General features: G+C 40.8%; 1 protein-coding gene across 1 annotated transcript in view; it reads left to right on the top strand.

The window, feature by feature from the left end:
• WRNIP1 (WRN helicase interacting protein 1) overlaps positions 1 to 8,401 on the top strand; it is a 127,881-nt gene extending 119,480 nt beyond the window's left edge. Inside the window, exons 5-7 of the mRNA XM_075314816.1 lie at positions 3,382 to 3,537; positions 3,875 to 3,954; positions 6,268 to 8,401. Of these exons, the coding sequence (XP_075170931.1) occupies positions 3,382 to 3,537; positions 3,875 to 3,954; positions 6,268 to 6,528 (497 nt within the window). The 3' untranslated portion in view covers positions 6,529 to 8,401. The remainder of the gene's footprint in view (positions 1 to 3,381; positions 3,538 to 3,874; positions 3,955 to 6,267) is intronic.
• Positions 8,402 to 14,400: the final 5,999 nt, after the last annotated feature.

The raw sequence follows: 14,400 nt of genomic DNA on the forward strand, positions 1-14,400 counted from the left end.
TGTGTGTGTGTGTAGGGTAATCACTGTTTCACACAGGGCCATGTAGGGTTGGATTTCTTGTTCCCTTAATAATAAAGATCTTCATTTATAAACTGCATTTTGTTATCTTTGTCTAATATTTAAATTTTGTTGTTTGATCTGAAACATTTGTGTGACAAACATGCAAAATAATAAGTCTGGAAGGGAGCAAATATTTTTTCACACCACTGTATCTTCTATACTAGATTTCTCATAACTGATACGTCGAATCAATACAAAAAAGGTGTACATAGCCTCTTCAAGAAGAAGAGGATGGGAACTCTATTGCCTTTTTTATTGGTGTTAAAGCACCTATACAGCCATACCAATACTTCCATATATAAATTGTGCTACCTGGCATATTTGTAAAATGCTCTATAGTTCTCGCATGCAGTGAAAGAGTTTTTGCTTATTTTACTTGACCGATGCTTTGCTTTTTCATCTGCTTTGATAATTGAATATTCCTTTTTGGATATCACCGTTTACATATGTGCACTTAAATGAGTTGTCTGACATAAACGCCAATTTTTTTAAGCTAATCTGTGCTGTATTGTCATATAAAACCTCCCTACATTATTTTTTTTTTGTTTTCTAACTTTTGTTCCTCTTGAATTATCCCTTTATTCTCTACAGACAGTTTATTTACCTGCAGCTCAACCAAACATGACATCTTCCTATGCCAAACCTCAGTCAGAGCTGTCTAGCCCCGCCCTCTGCACACTCATTGTCTGTCAGTATTCTGCCCCAGCACTGACCTCTCATCACTCCAGCAAAGATGGGCGCATTACTATATCTTGGGGACAGGAATGGGCACATTACTATATTATATGTGTGGTGGATGTGAGGTGATTGAGCTGCACAGATGAGATACCACTGCTCTGTATATTTCCAATCATTGGTAGCACAGACTAGTGATCCTGCTTCTTTCATCTGTGAAAGCACAATCGCCTCACATATAATGTAGTAATGTGCCCATCCCTGTCCCCATAATATAGTAATGTCCCCTTTCCTTTTGCCCATCCTGTAGTAGTGTCCCCTTGTGCTCCTCTTCTTGTAGCAGTGCTCTGTCCTGTAGAATTGCCGCCTAGTCTGCCATTCTTCACACACACAAAAAAAACAAACAAATCCTTCTCACCTGTCCTGGTTCCCTCGGTGCCCTGTGTCCTGCCTCTTGTGGCCGCAGCCCCTACCTTGCTAATTGCAGCCTCTACAGGGGGCCGTTCAGTCAGCGCTTTATATCAGAAGACTGATTTCCAGGCGCTGTGCAGGGACGCGCTCTCTATGCAGCTTGTCCAGTGATCTGCTGCTGGCCTCTGATTGGCCGACGGCTGTTCATAGCTGTATACAGAGCTTGGCTCTGCAGAGCGCCCGGGAATCTGTCATCTGTTCTAAAGCGCTGACTGCACAGACCCCTGCAGAAGCCGCAATCAGCAAGGGGCATGTACGCCACAAGCAGGATCAGGGGCCGCAGCTGACAGTGCTTTATATGAGATGACAGATTCCCGGGTGCTCTGCAGAGCCGAGTTTTGTATACAGCTACTGCAATGATCCGCTGCTGGCCTCTGATTGGCCAGTGGCTGGCTGATCATAGCTGTATACAGTGCTTCCATCTGCGCAGCGCCAGTGAATCCGTCATTTGATATACAGCACTGACTGCATGGCCCCAGCACATGCAGCGTTCAGCAAAGGGACCACTGCCTGCGCACCGACAGCAGCATGGGGGCTACATGCAGCGTACAGGCAGCGAGACCCCTGCACTATGGAATGTGTGGGAGGGTGCAGGGAAGGGGGGCGGGGATGCCACGCACTGTACCTGCCTACAAGGCGAGTATAAGCTCCTGCCCTGTCATCGTGACATCACAGGAAGCAGCAAAATCACAACAGGAGCGGTCACATGACCTCTCTGAGCCGGGGGAGAGGAGCTGAGCCCCCAATGTAGCCAATAGTAAAATTACAAAAAAAAGGCAAAATAAGCCAGATAATCCCTTTTAAACTGTGAACATGTCTCTGGTGCAGAACTGCATTTTTTGTGCCAAACGCAACCCAACACTCTGTATCTACATTAAAGTGGAATTATCATATTGTCTCTACAGCAATTTAGGGAATGCATTCGTCTTATTTTCCTTCCTGCTTTCTAGTGAGACAAGCTCTTCTTTTTGAGTGATCGCTCTGGTGAACAGTTTTATTAGTAGAACTACAAAGCACAGCACAAGTTCTGCTATAACTCCTCAACTACTCGTGGTTTATTCTGGAGTATATACTTATCACTATATTTACGCACAGAGATAATCGGGCATTTAAACAAGCTCACAAAACACCAAGATCAGAGAGCTGTGACTAAAAGACCTGCTATGAACGATGCAGATTGATTTATAACTGCATCTCTTCAGAAAATGAGTGTTCGGGGATGAGGTTGAGCAGCTAACTACTTTATATAAATCAATGGGCTTAAGTGAGCTGACTGGGAAGTTTGGAGTTAACCTCTATTTTGTACTGTAACAACTGCACACTCTTAGGCCTTTTTCACACGCCTGTGAAAATATCACGCACGTGTTTCACGGACGTGTCAAAGATGCGTATTGCCCACGGTGAGCTGTGTGTATGGCACACGTGTGTTCTCTGTGTGTTATCCGTGATAACACACGGAGAACGGGAACTTTCTGCTCACCTGTCCCTGGCGTCGCTGTCCGTGGTGCTGATCTTTGGTCTCCGGTCCTGCCGACTCCCCGCTGCTGCTGCTTCGGGCCGCAGTGAAGTGAATATTAAATGAGCATAATGAGCGGCGGTCGGAAGCAAGTGACAGCAGCGGTAGAGACAGGAGGGCTGGAGAAGGTGAGTAAAGTGTCTTTTCTCCGGTGCGTGTCACACGGAACACATCCATGTGGTCCGTGTGTGTTCCGTGTGACACCCGTGATGCCAGAGAAAAACTGACATGTCTGCGTGTGGAGCACACTGGCACACGTAAGTACGGAATGGACACACATTCCGAGGAAAAATACTTACGTGTGCCTGAAACTATAGGAAAACATATGTCAACGTGTGCCCGTGTCTCCGGTACGTGAGAAAACTGTCCATACACGTACCGGAGGCACAGACGTGTGAAAGAGGCCTTAGCCAAAATCTTGTGGCTGAGCTCAATGGAAACCAGCTGTACACTATAAAAGATGAAAGCTCTCGTTACACGGGTATAAAAGTAGATAGAGAAATAAAGTCAATTGCAAATGTTCTTATTTTTATACTAACTAATTAAAACAAGTTCAAAACTTGAAAATGTCCCTTTAATCTATTTGTTAGTTTTGTACATTATGTATGAGACGATTACATGTATAGTAACTTGTACCCTCCTTTCTTTTCATTTTGTAGGAGAAGAACACTATAACTGTATATCTGCTCTACACAAGTCAATGCGTGGATCAGATCAGAACGCTTCCTTATATTGGCTTGGGCGAATGCTCGAAGGTGGAGAGGACCCACTTTATGTGGCTAGGCGTCTTGTTAGATTCGCAAGTGAAGATATAGGTATGTATTATTTGGTTATATATCTGTGTAACAATGGAAACAAAATATTAGTTATTTGGGTTACTAGAATTGACATCCTATCACTTCAGCTGTATTAGGCTGATATCTGCCTCATATAAACAAGAAAGTTCTTTTTTTGAGGACAGAAAACACGGAATATAAAAATGGAGAGTAATTATACAAAATTGTATATGAAAACCCATAAAAGTTTTCACTAAACAGAAAATTAGATGAAAAGCCCTTTTAATGTGTGTCGTATAAAACCCAGATCCCTTGTGTTTATTTGTTTGTTTTTTATGTTAAGATTTTGTGTGGACTTTTTGTTGTTTTTGCCCAGGGCTGGCGGATCCTCTGGCTCTACCCCAGGCAGTATCGGCTTACCAGGCCTGCCATTTTATTGGAATGCCGGAATGTGATGTAAGATACTTTATCTTTGCTTATCAAGAGCTTTCTCTGTTATCTGTGGCTGCAAGTGTAGAGTAATGTCAAGTGACAGAATGTGCTTTTAATTTCTGTGAAGGGACAGACACTTAGTTTCAAGAACTGAAAAAAAAATAAAAAGAAACCTGTGACTTTTTTTATGTTTTATGTGCAGCATGATTATGGGACATTTTTCTCCAAATGTGCAAATATGTAAAGTATAATTAGAACCTAATTGTGTGTTTTTGTATTTGTCCACATTTTGATACCTTGATAATGCCCATGGCTCTTCTGGGAGCTGTAGACAGTTTTCTCTGGCATAAACTCAAACATTTTCCACACGTGTTTACAATCTGACATTGACGTAATATGGATTAAATGATACCACAGCAGTAAAAGCATTTCATGGCGTCTGCAGTCCATTGTGCTGTAATTAGTATGGATAAATAGGTATTTGTGCAACTGTGGATTCCAGTCTGCGCACTCATACATGTACACTGCTTGCAGGACTTCCCTTTAACACGTTATAGTGACTTTAACTATTATGATTGTATTAAAGAGTACTTTTACCACCCCTGTCTACAAGACCTAGTGTATATGGAGGTTTTCTATCTCGAATGCAAAGAGTAGCATCCCCTCTCAAGTCTTTGTCTGACCAACTATTACTTGTGATTGGCTGCGTCAGAGAAGAAGGCTAAAAAGTTTCCAAATATTAAGAACTTTGTCCTAAGAACGCCATGTATGATGACGTGTTCACAGTGCATCTTTCGGTATATGTACTGGATAGGGAGTTAGAAATAAAAAAAAAATTCATATGCTGCAATTATTTATTATAAGCTGTGACCTAATAGTTTTCCCCTTTATGATCTGTACAGTATACCGTATTTTTCGCTTTATAAGACGCACCTGATTATAAGACGCACCCACAAATTTGGTGAAGGAATAGAGAATTTTTTAATAAATGGGGTACGTCTTATAATGCCAGTGTCCGTCTATCAAATCATATAGGGTATATGTCCCTCATAGCCCCTCCATCCTAAAATTAGCCCGCTTAATCTGGATATGGCCACCTTATATTGAATATAGCCCACTTGTGCTGGCACACATCCCCCAGTGATGCCACATGTCCCCTATGGCTGGCACACGGCCTCTATGGCTAGCACACGGCCCCTTGTGGCTGGCGCACAGCCCCCAGTGATGCCACATGTCCCCTATTGCTGGCACACGGCCCCTATGGCTGGCGCACGGCCCCTATGGCTGGCGCACGGCCCCTATGGCTGGCACACGGCCCCCAGTGATGCAACACGTCCCCTATGGCTGGCACACGGCCCCTATGGCTGGCACACTGCCCCTATGGCTGGCACACGGCCCCCTGTGGCTGACACTCGGCCCCCAGTGATGCCACATGTCCCCTATGGCTGGCACACGGCTCCCTGTGGCTGGCACACAGGCCCTTGTGGCTGGCACACGGCCCTCTGTGGCTGGCACACATCACCCTGTGTTAGATATCGCCCCCATGCTGCTGCTTTTAGTAAAATAAACTCGTTCCTTACCTTCTCCAGCCCTGTCTTCTTTCGTGTGTCCCTCCGTGGGGTTGAGCTCCTCCTGTCTCCAGCACTTCCTACTTCCTGGTTCTCGGTGTGGTCATAGCTAACACAGGGGTGCATGTGCGATCAAAGGAAACACAGGCAGATATAATATGCGCCGCTCCCCCAGCCCGTCACCGCAGTGTGGTTTCAGCACCACGGTGATGGACAGCGGCTGTGCATATTATGAGCGGGAGCAGGAGATCTCCCGCTGTAGCCTTCCCCAGCTCACCAGCCTCTACCAGCCTCCCTCAGGCTCCAGAGCGGCCCCCACCTCCCCTGGACCCTGCAGTATATAATCCGTATATTCGGATAAGACGCACCCCCTACTTTCCCCCAAAATTTGGGGGAACAAAAGTGCGTCTTATAAAGCGAAAAATACGGTATATATCGGGGCTGCAGCACAACCCTATAACTAGCTAAATTCCACATTACACTAATTACACCGTGAGCTGCTTCTATGCTAATAAATAGGAGAATTTCAGGATTTCCTAGATGCCCTGCTGCCTATAGATGCTTAAAAGATAGGACACGGGCTTTCATATACTGCTGGAGATTCACAGTTAGCTATGGGAATCTACAGGTCTGAAAAGAGGTCCTTATTTTTCAAAATGAATCTCCACTTAAAATAGAAAAGTTTGCAATGTAGTAGTTTAGTAAAGTGTTTAGTGTTTGCCTATTGATGAGCTAATTGCTAATAAATTCTTATTTGTTTAACTTATAGGTAATACTGGCTCAGTGTGTCATGTATTTGGCCCAAGCCCCAAAATCAGTAGCAGCATATAGTGCATACAGCAAAGTGAAAGAGCACTTAAAAAACTTTAAGGGGCCTTTACCGCCAGTCCCCCTCCACCTGCGGAATGCACCGACAAAGTTAATGAAGAATTTGGGTTATGGAAAAGGATACAAATATAACCCCATGTTCAGTAAACCAGTCAGTCAAGATTATCTGCCTCCAGAAGTGAAAGGAATTACATTTCTTTAAGACAGACTTCTACATACTAAATATATACTGTGAAATTTGCTTTATTGTGTTATTTTGCATTTCAGATCTATAAACTTAAATCTTTTTAACCTATCCTAAAAGAGTACCTATTACAAAAAAATTACCCCTTTTCTCTTGATTTTTTCTTTTTTATTTTCCAGGTAAAAAATAAAATTCTAAATGGAAGTAATTAAAAAATCATTAAGGCAAGGGCTACTAATGTCAGAAGGAAATATGCTGATGTGGCTATCAATGAAAAGTCGCTGCCATTTCCTGAATACCCTAGTGGCGCTACTTCCTGCCACAGCGCAGAACTTATGTATCTGCTCTGAGCACCGTGCTCTCACAGCTAAGAGCAGATACCATCTTCAGTGTAGTGCTGCTCCCTGGGACACACTGCTACTTTTTTTTGGAGGATTTTTCCCTGCTACTGCTTAGCTATTCTATCGATCGTTGTCACACTGGTCTGTGCTCTGGAGTGAAAACACCAATCATAGTGAAGACCAGTATGATAGTGATAGGGGATCACAGGTAGGGACAACTGTAATAATAAACTCACCGCTAAAGTGGAGTGTTGTCCCCAGGAGCAGCGTACGGTAACACTTTCTAATCTCACTTTTCAGAGATTTCGCGATCACTTGCAAAATATCACTTTTTATTGATGAGAGAGGCAGAAAGTGTTACCATACGTGCGCCTACCAAGGACATCATTGCACTTTATTAGAAGACCACTCTACCACCCTTCACCAGCAGTAAGTATATTATTACGGTTTTCCCTCTGCCTTTTCGGCGTCCCTGTTTTTCACTTTCACACTCCTCTTAGCTCTGATCCTAGCTTTTCACTCTGATCTAAGCACAGAGCACTGTGACAATGATAGGGAATCTGAATAATGGCAGGATTAAATCTTCAAATAAAGCGGTAATATGTCCCCAGGAGCAGCACACTTCCAGGCTGTTTGCCTGCACATGTGCACTAGAAGCTGAGGAGTTAATAAGCACCTGTGCCATGTACAATATAGGTACATAAAATAAAGGTTTTTAACACTAGAACTAATGAGGTAGTCATTTTGACTACTTTGCACCATGTATTTCTATATAGGTGTCGCGAATCCAGTAGTTCTAGTGTTAAATGGATGCTGAGTCAGTATTTCTCTTAAATAAGTTGGCACACACATATAATTAGATTTTTGATTTTTTAATAAAACAAACATTTTTGGTGATAGGTTCCTTTTTAGGATAGGCCATCAATACTATATCGGTGTCTAACCACCTGCTCCCCCTTTACCAGGCATAGTACAATACTTTTAGTAGCTGTTGTGCCTGGTATTGCAATTCACTATAGTGTGGTACTATTCAAGCAGAAGCTCTATTACCAAATGTAATGTAAATTGTTACAAAAAAAATGCTTTCACTGTTCATGTGCACACTTCCTCAAGCAGTTAATGGGCTCAGTTGCCTATATAAAGACTATATATTTATATAAAATATGAATAATTATTACAATGAATATTTAAATTTAAGTATGAAAAAAACTAATATAAAACTGCAGATTCCATTTTCTTTAATTGAAAGTATCCTATCATTTTATACACTCTAGAAAATTGTATTTGACATAAAGAGATTTGTGATACGTAATGAATCTTGCAGACAGATTGTTCATGAGATGCAGAAAACAGTGAGATATAAGAACTGGAAATCAATTCTATACATCGCAATGGGATTATTCCTGCAGCACTTGCATGGATTGCAGTAAACCCTACCCTAATTAAATGGAATATTAGATATTTCTGCATCAAATCTGCTGCATTTGACTATATGCCAAGATAATGTACATTTATGATTTAACATATACAGCTCTGGCAAAAATTAAGAGACCACTTCAAAATTGTCAGTTTTTCTGATTTTTCTCTTTATAGGTATATTTTTGAGTAAAATGCAAAATGTTCTATTATTCTATAAACTACTGACAATATGTCTCCGAATTTCTAAGCAATAAATTTTGTATTTTTTGAAAATGAGAAATGGTCAAAATAACAAAAAATTTATTGCTTTCAGACCTCAAATAATGCAAAGAAAACAAGTTCATATTCATTTAGAAACAACAATACTAATAATGTTTTAACTCAGGAATCAATATTTTGTGGAATAACCATGATTTTTAATCACAGCTTTCATGCGTCTTGGCATGCTTTCCACCAGTCTTTCACATTGCTTCTGGGTGACCTTATGCCACTCCTGGTGCAAAAATTTAAGCAGTTCTTCTTTGTTTGATGACTTGTGACTATCTGTCTTCCTCATGATTACTCTCCAGAGGTTTTCAATGGGGTTCAGGTCTGGAGATTGGGCTGGCCATGACAGGGTTTTGATGTGTTGGTCCTTCATCCACACATTGATTGACCTAGCTGTGTGGCATGGTGCATTATCCTGCTAGAAAAAACATTCCTCGGAGTTGGGAAACATTGCTGAGCAGAAGGAAGCAACTATTTTTCCAGGATAACCTTGTATGCGGCTTGATTCATACGTCCTTTGCTAAGTTTAATCTGCCCAATTCCAGCCTTGCTGAAGCATCTCCAGATCATCACCGATCTTCCACCAAATATCATAGTGGGTGCAAGACACTGTGGCTTGTACGCCTCTCCAGGTCTCTGTCTAATCATTAGACGACCAGGTGTAGGGCAAAGCTGAAAATTAGACTCATCAGAGAGGATTACCTTACTCTAGAAATTGGGCAGATTAAACTTTGCGAAGGATGTATGAATCAAACCACATACAAGGTTATCCTGGATAAACAGTTGCTTCTTTCTGCTCAGGCAATGTTCCCCAACTCTGAGGACTGTTTTTTCCCAGCAGGACAATGTGCCATGCCACACAGCTAGGTCAATCAATGTGTGGATGAAGAACCACCACATCAAAATTCTGTCATGGCGAGCCCAATCTCTAGACCTGAACCCCATTGAAAACCTCTGGAATATAATCAAGAGGAAGATGGATAGTCACAAGCCATCAAAGAAGAACTGCTTAAATTTTTGCACCAGGAGTGGCATAAGGTCACCCAAAAGCAATATGAAAGACTGGTAGAAAGCATGCCAAGACGAATGAAAGCTGTGATTAAAAATCATGGTTATTCCACAAAACATTGATTTCTGAACTCTTCCTGAGTTAAAACATTAGTATTGTTGTTTCTAAATGATTATGAACTTGTTTTCTTTGCATTATTTGAGGTCTGAAAGCAATGCATTTTTTGTTATTTTGACCATTTTTCATTTTCAGAAAATAAATACAAAATTTATTGCTTGGAAATTCGGAGACATGTTGTCAGTAATTTATAGAATAAAAGAACAATCTACATTTTACTCAAAAATATACCTATAAAGAAAAAAATCAGAAAAACAGAAAATTTTGCAGTGGTCTCTTAATTTTTGCCAGAATTGTATATACGGCAAGTGAAATAAATATTGAACAGGTCACCCATTTTCTAAGTAAATATATTTCTAAAGGTGCTATTGGCATGCATTTCTCACCCATCCAATCCACGCAAGCAAACAAATCAAACCATAGATGACCATCAATTATATTATCTGTAATAATGAGAAATGACACTGGGAAAAAGTATTGAATACACTTGCTGAAATTTAATTAATACTTAGTACAAAAATCTTTTGTTGATTTTGTTGGGGATGACCTCTTCAAGACACCTGGAGAAACTAGTTGCATGCTTTGCTCGGGTGTGATTTTCGCTCATTCTTCCACAAAAAAAAAACAACTTTTAAAAATCCTGATAGTTCTGTGGGTCCTTCTATGAACTGTGAGATTTAGTTTCTTCCATAATTTTTTTTTTATTCGATTCAGGTCAGATGATTGGCTAAGTCATTCTAGCAGCTTTTATTTTCTTTCTCTGAAACCAATTAAGAGTTTCCTTAGCTGTGTGTTTGGGATCATTGTCTTGGTGAAATGTCTACCCTTTTTTCATCTTCCTCATTCTGGTAGATGACAGCAGATTTTTAATCAAGAATGTCTTGGTACATTTGTCCTTTCATCCTTCCTTGAATATGAAGTTTGCCAGTGACGTATGCTGAAAAACCGTCCCACAGCATGAGGTTCCTACCTCCAAAACGTCACTCTTGGTATGATGATAAAGGCCTCCAAACATGGTGTGTATTGCGGCATCCAAAGAGTTCAATTTTGGTCTCATCTGATCAGACTATATTCTCACATTATTTCACAGGCTTGTCTAAATGTTGTTGAGCAAACTTTAAATGCTCTTGAACATGCTTTTTGTTCAGTAATGGAGTCTTGCTTGGTGAGCATGCATGCAGACAAGCCATGGAGGTTAAAGTGAACCTGACAGGTGCAATATGCACCTAGAACCACAAGCAGTTCTGGGTGCATATTAGTGATTCCTGCTTAGCAGTTCCTGTGTACACTAGCATAAATAACAGATCTTTAGAAAAAGTTCTAAAGATCGGTTTTTATATGCTAATGAGGCCAGGGACCAGTTGCAAGGACGTGAGTTCCCTTGGCTAGCCAGCCCAATAGTATGTTAGTACGTCCCTGTGGGTGTACTAACATGCTAATGAATGCGCAACTTTGCCGCACATACCTCACTTCTCATGGCGACCGGCTGAGGAAGGATGTGCACTGCGCATGATCTGGAGTCCCCAGGACTTTCGATCATGCGCACTAAATTGATGCCAGGTGTAAGCTTCACGGCTTCAGTGAGGTATAGTGCGCATGACCCGAAGTCCCGGGGACTCTGGAGTGCGTATGCATCCTTCACCGGCTGACATGAAGACTGAAGTATGTGTGGCGAAGCTGCGCATTCACTAGCATCTTAGTACGCCCACAGGGGTGTGCTAACATGCTATGTGGGCCAGCTAGCCAAGGTAACTCACACCCTTGCGACTAGGCCCTGGCCTCATTAGCATATAATAAACAATCTTTACAAATACTTTTTCCAAAGATCTCTTTATCTATACTAGTGTATACAGGGACCGTTAGGTAGGCATTAGCAATACGCACCCAGAACTTCTCTTGGTTCTGGGTGCATATTGCACCTGACAGTTTCACTTTAAGGGTATTACTTAGATTTTGTGGTTTTGTTTTGTTTTTTATTTTTTTTGTTTGTTTTTTTTTTAAAAAAAACAATTGTACCTGCTGATGCCATCTCTACACACAGGTGATTTATAGGCTTTTGAACAACTCTTCTGATAATTCTGTTTACTCCTTTATCTGAAATCTTGCAGGGAGCACCTGGGTTTAGCTTGTTTATGCTCAAATTGTTGATGATGGATTAAGGCCCCAAAAGTGCTTACTGTAACTTCCAGTAGTTTAGAAATTATGTAATCAATGCCATCAGTATGTTTTGGAATAATAAAGTGGTGAAGGTCTTAATACAGCTCACGGGTTAACATCATGAGATGTTTCTTGGGTGACTCCTTGGTGATGGCACCTTTTTTTATAGGCCATCATTTGAACCAGCTGACATAATTTTTCACTAAGTGGCAGGATTGCTTTCTAATTAATGATTTCAGCTGGTGTCATGACTTTCCATGGCTTTTTGCACCTCTTTCTTCATGTGGTCAATACCTGTTCCCTGTGTCATTACTACACATAAATTAATTTATGTACATGTATGGTTTGATTTCTTTTCCTGTGTGGATTTGATTGGTTATCAAATTTCTGGTGAGAATTTCATGTCAATAGCACTTTTAAAAATATATTGACTTAAAAAATTGGTGATGTGTTCAATACTTATTTCACAGGCTATATGCTACAGGAAAACACAGGTTTATTCTTCTTTCATCTATTTCCAAAAAATATTAGTCCTGTATTCTTTAGCTGTTTTTATTCCTTAATAAAAACTCTCAGTTTTGTGTGTTCTGACTTAATTGCTTTTAAAGAGATGCTGCTACATCTGTATGATTCTCTTTTTTGATAATTAGATTGCATTTTTCATTTTTGCATACTATAAAGTTTAACAAAAATCTGCCAAGTTAAGGGGAAAAACAAGTTAAGGCTGGGTTCACCTGTAGCGTTTTTGTTGCACAATCAGTCTTGACATTTTTTTAGCACCGTACAATGTAAGTGACTAGGGTTTTAACTAACCTCAGTAACAAATAACTCTTTTAATCTTCAACACATCCTATATCATATTGAATTGTACTCCAGAGTTAGCCTTATGTAACATGTTATATCTACTGCCAAGTCTGCGTGGACGTTGTCATACAATATGCACTTACTGTTACACATAGGTTTGGGTTTTTTTCAGGCAAGTCCTACACCAGAGGTCACCAACCTTTCTGAACTTGCAAGACACATTTAGCTCTGAGACAGGGTCACAAGCCATATCCAGCTGCTGTCCCCTCACAGTAAGGACACCCAGAAACTTCAATACCAGTATAATGACAGCCAAAGCTTTTCCACAGAAGTCACACGGAGGCAGGGGTTACCCCCATTCAGATCTGCTCTTCTGTGGGGGGGATACTCACAAAAGTCACCATCTGGAGACCTGCTTCTGATAGCTGTTTGCTAGACCTGGTGCTTATGCACCCAGAGTGAAGACAGCCACGAGCCACATATCAGAAGCCCGTGAGCCACTTGTGGCTCCTGAGCTACAGGTTGGGGGACCCTTGCTCTACACTGTTACTGTAACATCCAACATTTGAGTGAAAACATTTCCAAGACCCTGGTCCAGCGATCCCGTTGGTGGCCTGTATCCGCCAGATGAGAGTTCTACGAACGTCCGACTATCTTTGCCATTACTGGCGTCTCTGCTGATTAGTAGGTGACTGCGATGTCATTATCTTGTGGCAGAACACACCCATAACAGCGTAGTGACCTAATATCAGAAGAGGAGCCACAGATGACTACAGGTAAGAGGAGGCTTGCAGTGGTGGGCTCTGGGCTGATGACTATGGACTTGCAAAATAACTGCCGATACAGAGAACTGCAAATCTTTTTGCTTGCTTTAATTTATAGAGATGATTGCACATTGGTGATTTCTATTATTTTCTGCCATTTTGATGCTTCACTGGTTGAAAGAATACAACTAGTTTGCAAAAGACAAGCTGGTTTATTCACTAACAAATTCAGTAAAGTCCTCCAACCAATCGTACCCTTTCTAATTTGGTATGTGATGATATATATACACTACTTGATAGAACATCCCACAAGCTGCTCAGAACACCTAGTATTCCTATCCTGGATTCTTTGTGGATGTGATGACAAGCATGCTTAGAACTTCTATTAGCTCTTCCTAATTTTGATTACTAGCTTGGTATTAAATTACTTAATCATACTTTTCTTCTTCATCATGCTCTAGAACTTCTATGATAGTACAAATATTTTTGCAATAAAAATAAAGTAACGAATTGTGATGAATCTATAAAAATGCCCAATTAGGACCTGTTGTAGTAATAGTGTGTATGTCAAACTGTTTCAAGCTTTTACCCATTGCCAGAAGCAAAAGGAGTGAAGAACCTCTGTACAAGGGAAAGTTCTGGTTTCCAATCTGTTAGTTGATTATGGGTTGCAGAAGTGTTCCCTTGCTTCATAAACAAGCTGGTTAAGTGGTTACTGTTATATCATTCATCTTGAGGTCATCTGATGGCTAATAAAATTACGTTTCTGTGACATGTTTTAAAATATCGTGCTTTTACTGTAATTTGGGGTGAAATTTTAGAGCAACCATAACTTTAGTTTTTATTTCAGAAATCAATAGTACACATGATAATTAAAAAAAAACTTGTAATCTATCTGATCAGAGAAATCTCCTTCTTTCTTTTACAGGACTGATTGATCATTTTCAGTTCACAGGTAAAATCTGTATTCAGTGAAGACAGATTATTAGGTTACTGATAAAGAAGATAGTTG

The sequence above is a fragment of the Anomaloglossus baeobatrachus genome, chromosome 6, assembly GCF_048569485.1.
Source record: "Anomaloglossus baeobatrachus isolate aAnoBae1 chromosome 6, aAnoBae1.hap1, whole genome shotgun sequence".
Taxonomy (NCBI): Eukaryota; Metazoa; Chordata; class Amphibia; order Anura; family Aromobatidae; genus Anomaloglossus; species Anomaloglossus baeobatrachus.